General features: G+C 39.4%; 1 protein-coding gene across 1 annotated transcript; it reads right to left on the bottom strand.

The window, feature by feature from the left end:
• Positions 1 to 569: 569 nt before the first annotated feature.
• Positions 570 to 2410, bottom strand: LOC124288389 (A disintegrin and metalloproteinase with thrombospondin motifs 9-like). The gene is made up of 3 exons (XM_046724907.1): positions 2192 to 2410; positions 1369 to 1533; positions 570 to 971 (listed from the first exon to the last, which is right to left on the bottom strand). Exons 1-3 carry the CDS (start codon positions 2408 to 2410, stop codon positions 813 to 815), a joined length of 543 nt encoding a protein of 180 aa, XP_046580863.1. The 3' UTR covers positions 570 to 812.
• Between the last annotated feature and the right edge of the window lie 8411 nt (positions 2411 to 10821).

Below are 10821 nucleotides of genomic sequence, written 5' to 3'. Positions count from 1 at the left end.
AGGCTGTACGAGGCGATGACAACTGACATGCATCGTGACGTCGGTTACCAAGGCAGTGACGTCATTACAGTGTGACGTCATGCAAATATTGTACTACAGTACAAAACTCTTCCGCAACCTCTTTATGAAACCGGTTTCGGTTTGAAACCAAAATATTAACAAAAATACGCAATTTTGTCAATTTAATGCATGTAAGACGTGGGTAATAAATAATGAATATTCGATTCGGTCTCATTACATACGAATTATACGAAACTGTGACCTTCCTATGTTATTCTGACCTCGCTTTCGCTCGGTCAGATACCATAGGAAGGACACTCGTTCTCATAATTCGTATGTAATGAGACCTCGTATAGTATTCTATATATGTTGAGGTGTGTCGATGGACGTCAGAGCCATCATCAGATATGTTGGTTTGGCTTGTTGTTTTACGCCGCACGGTCTGTAAATAATCGAGTCTGGACAATTTTCAAACAACAATCGGAATGCATTTCCTCGCGTCTGTTTCCTCAATAGTCTTACATTTCTGCCAGAAAAATACTTCAATGCGCTGGACAGGAACCCAAAAGTGTCAGAGTATAGCAGCCTGCACTACACAGCAGGCCAGCAGCCCCGGTAACAACATCAACCAGTTGAAACATATGCGTACACTTACTTACACTGCCATATGATCAACCATTTACTTTTTTCAAATTCAGTTTGAAAATTGTACAACATTGGCTGAATATCCAGGTCCATGTGTCCGTGAGGATCTCACCACTACAAGCGAACCGTCATCGACACCATAAACCAACACCCTTCACACACCAGGTCTATGGCTGAATATCCTGACTGTTTGGGTAGAGGACCATGTCTCCAATAGGAACACATCCCGCACACCAGCCTCCACACACCAGATCAATGATGGCGCCATCCTGTGTCCGGGTAATACTGTGCACTTTAGACGAGCTTCCTGTTCCAGTCCACATGAGCTGTGTTTAAAAAGACGTACGAAAATGCATTTAAATGACAAGCGTAAACTGTGCTTTAATCAAGTAAGCAAGGTGATTACATGGTCATAATAGTATGATATGAATAAAAGAATGATTGAATTGCCGATGGAACTGTTCTTTATTCAAATATGCATATAATATTGAAACCGCATAATTATCAAACAATCCGTAAGAGTGTGATAAAATATATAGTCCAACTGTTTGGTGCAGAATCAAGATGGTTTGATGACCCCTCCCCATCTCTCTTGTTTCTCTCTCTCACACAGGCAAACACACACATACACAAACACATACACACACACACACACACACACAAACACAGACACAAATATAATCTGTTATTGTATAATAACTACTAACACAAAGTATCACCTACGTCAGTGGCGAACTTCATTCCTGTGCCAAGGGTATCAATGTGAAAGGTTCCTATTCGTTTGCATGCTCCCTTATATGAGTAACAATCCTCTGCTTTACCGTACTTATGTGGCTTCGTCTTGTTCCCGCTGGTGAAGGTAGTGTCAGTTCTCAAAACACTCATGGTCTAAAGCACAGAAATATTTACACATTAAAATTTAGGTCTTATAAAACACAAACATAAGATTTTACTATTCAAAATATATAAATCTGATGACATAAACTACATATTACAACTGTTTGCATTTCAGCTTTCCCATTGGAAATGGGTAAATTCAAACCTCTCGCTATCTGACGCGCTTAGGAGCCAAAAACTGATTCATACGTGTTCCCTTAGGATAATATACTTGCTGAATAGTTAATTAAGTTGGAGATTTTTACAATTCATCCACGAATTTATGCTGGACAGACTGTTGTTAGTTAGGCCTTTTTTCCATCAGCTCTCGCAGTTGTATAATGAAATTACAAATAATTAGAAATATTGTATAAGTTAGTAAGCTTACTAAAAATATGAGTTACAAGAGGTCGAAATTCAATATCCCACCCTATTTGATTCTGGTGAAACGGGTATACGCTTGACATGACTAGACACACAATCACAGCAGACTATAGATTTCTGATATGCTCACCGGCTGCCGCTCGTGTTCCAGGTTGACATAATATTTGCACTTAGATTGTGACAAAGAATTCATTTTTTTTGCTATTTGTGATAGGGAAAGTGAGTTCTTCCTGCCCTTTCATGACATACTCACAACACAGAAATTGAACTTAAAATATGCACTTACCGATGGAATAATTCTGATCTTTTGATACACAGTTACTCCATCCTTGCCAACACCAGCAGCTCTTAAATATGGCTCTTCACTTCCACAGTCATTATTTGACCTTTTAGGAAAGTTTCCAATGTTTTCATTTGGCAGTGTGACATACTCCAGCTGGTGTGTGTCATTCATCAGACAGAACACTTTCACTGAGATTCCGCTGAACTGAGGAGCTTGAGGCATGATGGTATACTCTCCACTTTGAGCAGCTGGGTTGTCCTTCCTGATCTCAGAACACGTGGTAGGATCTGTAAATGAAGTAATACTAAAGGAAACCAACCATGCAGTTGAGGTAAATATAGTGGATACGGTCATGTGTGCTCTAAAACAATTCTTTGAAGATAGGTTTTTGCTATTACTACATCATTCTCCCTTTATGCTGGCTTTATAATGACATTGCTTTAAATGTTGTACCGTCATTCTCTAAAGTATCATGATTTCAGTAACAAGCATATTAGGATCCAAGGCGAGGAGTATACAATGGTTTTGCTCAAAGAAATCGTTTGTACCTTGTTTGTAGGTGTCAAACAAACTATTGCCTGGGTTGATGACACTGCCAGATACTGGATCTGTGTGTCGTGTGATGCATAAGCGGCTTGCGTCTGAATACTGGAACTCTGGGCATGACACGTATGAACACAGAATGGCGCAGGTCGTTAGTCCAAATACATTCTGGGCCTGAAGATTTTGAGCGTCGTCTAAAATGGCTGGAGCTCCACTGCGTATCCTCTTAAAATGAGCGTCTTTCAACCCACATGTTATTGGAATGCAGATACCCAAGAAAAAGACCCTGAAGTAGGTTATATCCATCTGCATTTAGAAAAACGTTCCAGTCAAGATATTCACGGAAACGAAAGGGTCCTTTTCTGTACAGTTCTGTAAAACAGATCTCATCGCCACAGAGCAAGTCACTGTTAAGAAGGCAAATATGATTTACACTGACACTGCATAATCAAATGACATGAAAATTCGTTTAGATACAACCGGTGATTCGACGAAGCTCGCTTTGTTATAGCATTGATTGAGTGCTGCTTGGCAATGCATTGCTGTCTGCATTGCTCTTTACACCAACTGTTTTTATTGATTTCAGAAGTCCCCCTCATAACATCCGGATGATTCTTGTACAATTTGGCCTACGTCGAAGTTTAGACACATGACAAATTGTAGTCTGCCTTATATAACTGTGCAGAAAGTGAATTGACCGCAATATGATGTCACATTAGACAGATTCACTGCGGACAGCCAAATACTTATGCCTGTGAAATAGTGTCTGTCCATGGCTTTGTGGAGTACAATCGAGAAAGGAGACTGGAGACCAAATTCTGTGATGCTGGTAACATTGACAGGCTGGGCACTGCATACGAATTAAAGTGAGTGAGTGAGTTAATATTTAACGTCACATCGGCAATATTTCAGCCATATTGTGACGACAAAAGTTATGTATTAAGAATAAACATATGTATACTTGTTTAAAAACCTGCCAGCGAAGGACAGTATAACGACAAGAATATCACAAATTGATTAAAACTAGTTTCAGTTCAGTATAAAATGTTAAATTATTTCAAAACAACACATAATAAAATCGGGCCATAGATCGCCAACAACTGAAGGTTGATCACCATACTAGAGACCATGGGGACTTACAGTACATTTGCTTCCTGCATGGGCCCTAGCTGGATTGACACCATCCCCTCAGCCGCTGGCGATGGAAGGGAAATTTAGCCATAATTCAAAATAAATATTCTACGTTTAAAAAGCATGGTGGAGCTAAATTGACCTTGGACGTTTTGGGACTTACGTATCCTCTCAGGAGGTCAATTAATTTACGATACTTTAAACCCCTTCAAGGATACAGCCACTAACAATCGCAGTTGCTACTTCATACTACCATGTTTAAAAATTCAGTTATTAAATCATAATTAACATTATAAAAAGATCCTTAATTGTTTTGACATTAAAATATTTGTCCCATGTGATGGAAAAATCAATGCAGTCAAGCAGACTGTGTTTGACTGTGATTCTCTCATCACAAGGGATACAAAACGGAGGATCTTCACCTTTGAGCAAATATTCTTGAGTGTATTTAGTATGGACAATGCGATATCGTCTCATGATGACCTCTTCAAATCTGAACTGACAACCCAAGCAGGTGTAACCAATATAGGGTTTTATAGCATGTAATGTATTAATACCTGCTTGGGTGTCCCCTTCTTCTGCAACAGATCACGGATGTACGATCTAATGGTAGCTTTAATTTGTAATCAGTGTATGGAATAAGAAGCGGTGTCACAGATTTGTTCAGTGCTGCCTTAGCAGCAAAATCGGCCATCCTGTATCCAGAAATGCCAACGTGGCTGGGTAACCAACAGAGGACGATTTCGCGCTGGCAAGTAGCAAGCTCATTATATAATTGAATTATATTGATAATTGCAAGAGAGATTTTTTATAGCCTGAAGGCAAGAAAGAGAGTCTGAAAATATGATATATTGTTTATATTTAGGATGTGTTTTAATATATTTAAGCGCTGTTAATATGGCATTTGCTTCGGCTGTGAAAATAGCACTATCGTCTGGTAATCTAGAAGAGATTGTTCTGGACCCAGTGACAGTGGCACAAGCCACTGCGCCACCATCCGTGTACCCATCAGTAAAGAAAGATTGTATGTATAATATTTACAACGCCGTATAAAATTATCCTTACAATATATCACAAAATTATATTCTAACGAGTCAAACCCTGTTTTTAATCCTCTTAATGAGGATATTACTACAAGAAGTCTGCTCTTATCCCACCACTAGGAATAAGAATTAACCTTTCATTTCTGCTGCTGGCATTGAGCTGGAAAATATAGGTCCTTCTCGTCTTCTTTCTTCTCCTCCTTAGCAACTGGTGAAGCCACAAGTTGACCTAACACTGACAACGTTTAAAAAATCAGAAACAAATCAATTACAATGTAAACGAGAAAATAATCAATTACAATGTAAATATTATACATACAATCTTTCTTTACAGATGGGTCCAAGTGTCTACTGATATCAATTATATCAACACGAGTTGATAAACTTACAAATATCCGAGGCTTGCCGAGGATATTTTTACCTTTATCAACGAGTATTGATATAATTGATATCAGTAGACACGAGAGTGAGATTCTATTTATCATCAAAAATCATTCTTTGTGTAGTTTCCAATGAAAAATGCACATCTCTCCACATTGTACTTCCATTAGACTTGCAGTTCAGCGATGTCATAGCATTGTGACGTCACCAAGTTCATGACGTCATAGCATTGTCTGGGCATTGTACAAAATCTACTGTCAAAACGAAATCTCCTTGGAGATATCATATGATCTCAAACAAGCGATATCTCCTTTGGAACACAGTTTTGGATGATAAATAATAGTACTTCAAGACAAGTATCAGGTAAATGTTTAAAAGTTGATAATGAATATTTTCACCCCCTGTTGCTGTATCGTGTGATTGCCCTAAAGCTGTGTGCAATTCATGTAAGGAGAAAAGTTCATTGTAGTCTTCAACCTTATCAGAATTAATATTAAGTTTCTTTCTTTCTTCTTGGTCCTTCAATTTCTGAAATTTTGGTCGATTAGGAGGAATGCTTGACTAACGATTCCCCAAGTTTTTTTGCGATATCTGCTGTATCTGTTAGTAATGTTTTACCCTCCTTTAGATGTTGAACACGATATTCGGAACCTTTTCCTTTAATGTTTGGGGTGATCATATTCCAAACTTTAGACATTGTCGTTCTGGAATTGATTTTAGATACATACTTGTGCCAAGATTATTGGCGTTTAGATTGCTTGAAGGTGCGTCGGGCTTTAGCATTTGATATCTTAAATTTGTTTAAGTTGTGGACCGTGGGGTGATTGAGAAAATATTTTTCTGCCTTCCTCCTAGCTTTACCATCTTTTTTACAGTCGTCAGTATACCATGGTTTTCGTATATGTAGATTTGTAGATCAAACCAAACTTTGCTTTGAAGATCAACAGGATTATCAGTGTTTTGCAGATCACGCATCTTTACCAAATCCCCCCCTCCAAAATAGCATGGTTGGCATTGTCGAGACCTAACTGCTTTATGTTTCTAAGCACTGCACTAAAACAGTATCGTCAGAGTGAAACTCTCTGTCTTGAAGAACGTTCACGTTCAAGTAAAACGGTGGCTGACGAAGATGTCAGTGAATAGATGTTCGGATTTTGACATATCAGGACTTCAAGTAAAAGTTGCCTTCGCTGTTCCGGACCTCTGCTTAGAATTGCTTTAGAACTTTATTCAACTCATCGACAGGAAGAGTCTCGAAATCCGGCGATTGTCGATGAAATTCCAGCCACTCTAAATTGAATGAAAGGAAAACAAAAATGACTTTAGACTCAACCATGACGTTAGTGGTCTAAAACGTTTGGAAGTCCTTACCGTTCATTATAGATGTTTTATATTTTTTAAGTCGCTTATCATGTTTATTAGTTCTTACGTTTTATGATTCTACAAAGTAGTTTTACTTCCGGAATGATCTCCAGTTCAGTGTCGCTTACGGTCTTGAAGTGCTTTAAAAGCGGGCTCATGTCTTCCTTCATCTGGGAAAATAATGTTAATGTATTTTAAGTTCATTGTTGTTTATGATGATACATTTCATTATGATTTTTTAATCATATTGTTTTGTACTTTGTTTTGGTATAGCAACGGTATACAGTACAGTTACGACTGTTTTGTAGGTAGAATCTAACGTTGATTTAGTGACACTGAATGTATGCTAATAGATGTATCTTTCTTCTCTTGTTTAAGAATTTCATTTATGTCAGTTGATTCCAGTAGGTCGACATCAAAACCATTCCGATTTTAGATCAAATTCTGTTCCAAATATCTCGTAGAGGTTACCCAGATGAAAATCGCCGATGTCTGATTCAGACGAATATGTTTGTATGCAAACAATAGGGTCAGCGAGTGCTACGTATTCATACGCAGGTAAAGCGGTCTACGTGTAATTAGCGGCCCTTTGATTCAGGTTTAAGGACGGTCACGTGCAACAATCAACCAATCAGAATCGAGTATCCCACAATGAAGAGTGACGAGTAGAAGATGGTGGGACATAAAGTAAGCATAATGTGAAAACAATGTTTAGAGTCAATCTGACAGCAAAAGGGCTATGTATAATACCTTGTCTCACCAAAACAGAAGAAACTCAAGTAGCGCTAGGCTATGGAGGGCAAAAGAAGTATCTATCTGTCTGGGGGTCTGATGCAGCTACATTGGACATAGGAGTTTGAATCGTCTTTTTCCCATCATTGATGTGTTGTCACCCGAGGTAATGAGGTTGGACATGGCGTTGATTTCACAGGTCTGGAATCAGTGACTCGAGATGAAACTGAAAGGGAACAATATGTAGTTGAACTGGTAGAAAAGGTACCAGCTTTTTAGTTTAAAAAAATTGTAAGTGTGTTTGAATTTTTGTCTCACGATCATATAGGAGACAGGATTTGGATGAGGACAAATGCTGTCCCCCACATTTAGCACACATGAAAATCGCTTGATTTATAAGTTGAGTGACAAGACAATGCGCCCTGTCTCAGACTATTGCAGGATATTATCTATATATAACTATATTCAGACTTCTGTGCACCGAGGCACCAACCGGTGTATTCACAAACTGTTTTAATTTCAACAGATTGTCCGTGTTCCATCGGTGCACATTCCACTAACATAGAGCCAGTTCGGAGTCGTGTTACATCCTCAACTTCTCCACATAGAGCCAGTTCGGAGTCGTGTTACATCCTCAACTTCTCAACATAGAGCCAGTTCGTAGTCATGTTACATTCTCAACTTCTCCACAGACGCCTTGAATGCCCCTGGAGATAGCAAAGGGGTTTAATTTTAAAGGATTGTCATCTGCAGAACCGTGGAGCGGCTGAAACAGGTTTTTGTTTTTACCTGACCCAAGTCAAGTCAGTCTAACAAGCAATAGAGGACGTTGCTACAGAAGGAGTGGCTTCAGCAGAATATGTGATATTCATTGGGGCTGAGGTCTGATTTTGGAACAGTTTTTAGCATCAAATATGAAATGTTTTTTTCACATTTGAGCTTCGTAGTTTTAGATTCTGCTTGCCATGGAGGACAGGACTTATATAAAGCTGGATGTTAGCCATCACAATCTGCACATTTCAGATCGTATTCACAGTCAGTACCCTCGTGGGGGTCCGCACAACGGTTACACACCACAGAGTTACGGCAAGATTGTGAGCTGTGGCCGAACTATTGACATTTGTAACATAGGAGTAGATTTGGGACATACACCTCCACTCCGATATTGAAATAGCCTGCTTTAATTGATTGTGGAATTGTTGAACGAGCAAGCGTCAAGAGAGATGTGTTCGTTTTAGCGATCACACCATCTCTCGTAACACCATCTCACTTACTGCTGTGACTGTTCCTTTAATTCCCGGAACCAGTCCCCTCAACCACCAGAATCTCTTCCTCCACCCACACAGGGGCGCAATCCACGGCAACAGCTCGCTAAATTTGGTCGCCTTTTACGACCAGCAATGGGTTGCTGTGGGCCTATTCTGCCCCATGTCCACATTGGGGAAGACCTGTTAGCGTAACTCAGCACTCACAACGAGGAGATTGCTCTACACGAGTGCCATATTTTTTTATGTGACCGTGTGTGTGTGTGTGTGTGTGTGTGTTAGTCAGCTTTAAGGTGATATTATGAAAAATAACGTTGAATAACCTTCCACATCACTGCGTACAAATGTTTGATAATATATTCTTCTTCAATTGTTTTGTTAACATTGATTATTTAGTACAGAAACGATGAGGTGTCTTGCATTGTAAAAAGAATACGGGCATTTGTGATGCGCTGAGTTCCGCAACATTCCGCTCAAAGCGATACAAACTCATTATTATTGTTCTGGATAACACAAGCTGCCTTTGAGGTCCTAGAAGGTTAATAGTCACATGACATATCCCACCGGATACCTATTTTCTGCTGGGTGAACAGAGGGAAGTTTGAACAAACGCATTTGATCAAGGTGAGACCACATGTATCGTTGTGAGGTAGGACTGGAGTCCTAGAAAGTCTCAGGAGCCAAACAACTTTGCTTAACCTGAGCATTGCGCACAGGACCGTACACCACCCCATGTTTACAAGTTTCAAATGTTGCCAGTATGTCAATCAACACAAAGTTGTTGCGATATTCAACACAGACCATAATAAAATTCCGGTTTTGTCATTGTAGGGAATACTTAGGAGATAAACCTAGTGTGTTTGAAAATCAGAGACATGCTTTACTGAATTGATGGCGACTAAATTTCAATTGGAACCGAACGCGTAGCCTGAGGTTTCAATTGATATATTTAGTCGCCATCAATTCAGTAAAGTATGTCTGATTTTCAAACACACTAGGGTTATCTCCATTCTACCATGAACCATTTAAAATCGAACTTCCTCGCTCTGCGGAAGACACTGCGTAATCCGGCATGGGTCAAGAGGCGAATTGAACTCGTCTGTGAAGGGAGCGGTAGGTGCCGTTCGTATTTTTTTAACATAACAATATTCTGTCCAAAGAAATCAAACTACTGTTTATTCAATGCAATTACGTAATACCCGAGATCTTGGGCTTTCTTTCATCCCAACTCCACATGACTAAAACCAGCCTATTGTTTTGTGTGCCGTGAAACTGTACCCCCCTGGCCACACTATAATGGAATCGTCTGACCTACTTATTTTCTTCGAAGTAGACAGTTACGCAACAGTTTGAAATGGCGGACGAGCCAGTGTTTACATTTTGCGAAAGGTTGAAATTTGAAGTGATAGTGGGCAATACTTGACTGACTGTCGAATCTGAACCCTGCAGAATCGAAGAATAGATCCTTTCCTGATCAACCTACGACCTGTAACTCATCAAAGACTGTTGATTTTTATGACTGGCCGATCATGATTTCACGTACCTGCCTCCACCCCGGCATGCGACAAAAGAGTGACAGTACTGCTGCTTAGTGTACATGCGACTAACTTGTGATTCCTTGGAACTTTGTTTTCATCGTTTGGGACTGGACTGTGTCCAAGCGTTTTTCAAAGTAGATGAACATAACAGTGACAACTTTGCGGGGAAGCTGGCAGAGTGCAGAATTATTTTGTGAACGATGCTGCGGGATATGATGGAGTTTGACTATGAGTGGCATAAATGTGGTGTTTTGCCAGACCGTTAGATCTATCTTGCAAATTTCCCATTCTAAACGGAATTAAATATACCATTTACCAGGTAGGTAAATGTTTACTAATGTTTTGCTGCATATTTTGTATAGATAGGGATTAAGGCTTTCTGATTTATATGTTAGATATGGTTTTGTTTATGTTTGGGGCTGTGTATTGTAACTGAGTTTGAATATTTTTATAATAGAAGGTAATATGATAGTGAGGTTCCCTCGTAATTGTGTGTGTGGTGGGGTGGGGAATCTTATAATTGTATTTTTCGAGTTTAAATAAATGTTTTATCAGCATTTCCATCACGTCTGTTGTGTTGATATTAGTCATGTTGGTGGTCAAGCAGAAGTAGTGCGGCAGTGAAGCGCAATGTAATC

The sequence above is a fragment of the Haliotis rubra genome, unplaced genomic scaffold, assembly GCF_003918875.1.
Source record: "Haliotis rubra isolate DU_JTF1 unplaced genomic scaffold, ASM391887v1 Scf417, whole genome shotgun sequence".
In the NCBI taxonomy this organism is placed as follows: Eukaryota; Metazoa; Mollusca; class Gastropoda; order Lepetellida; family Haliotidae; genus Haliotis; species Haliotis rubra.
The sequence above is the reverse complement of the archived record's forward strand: the minus strand, read 5'-3'. Positions and strand labels throughout refer to the sequence as shown.

Excerpts from the sequence above, each read along its gene's own strand:
- LOC124288389 (XM_046724907.1), bottom strand. The coding sequence starts at position 2,410 with ATGCCTCAAGCTCCTCAGTTCAGCGGAATCTCAGTGAAAGTGTTCTGT. Across the intron at positions 1,534-2,191 it reads AGATCAGAATTATTCCATCG|ACCATGAGTGTTTTGAGAAC; the intron begins GTAAGTGCATAT and ends TCTGTGCTTTAG. Across the intron at positions 972-1,368 it reads GAATGAAGTTCGCCACTGAC|CTCATGTGGACTGGAACAGG; the intron begins GTAGGTGATACT and ends TTTTAAACACAG.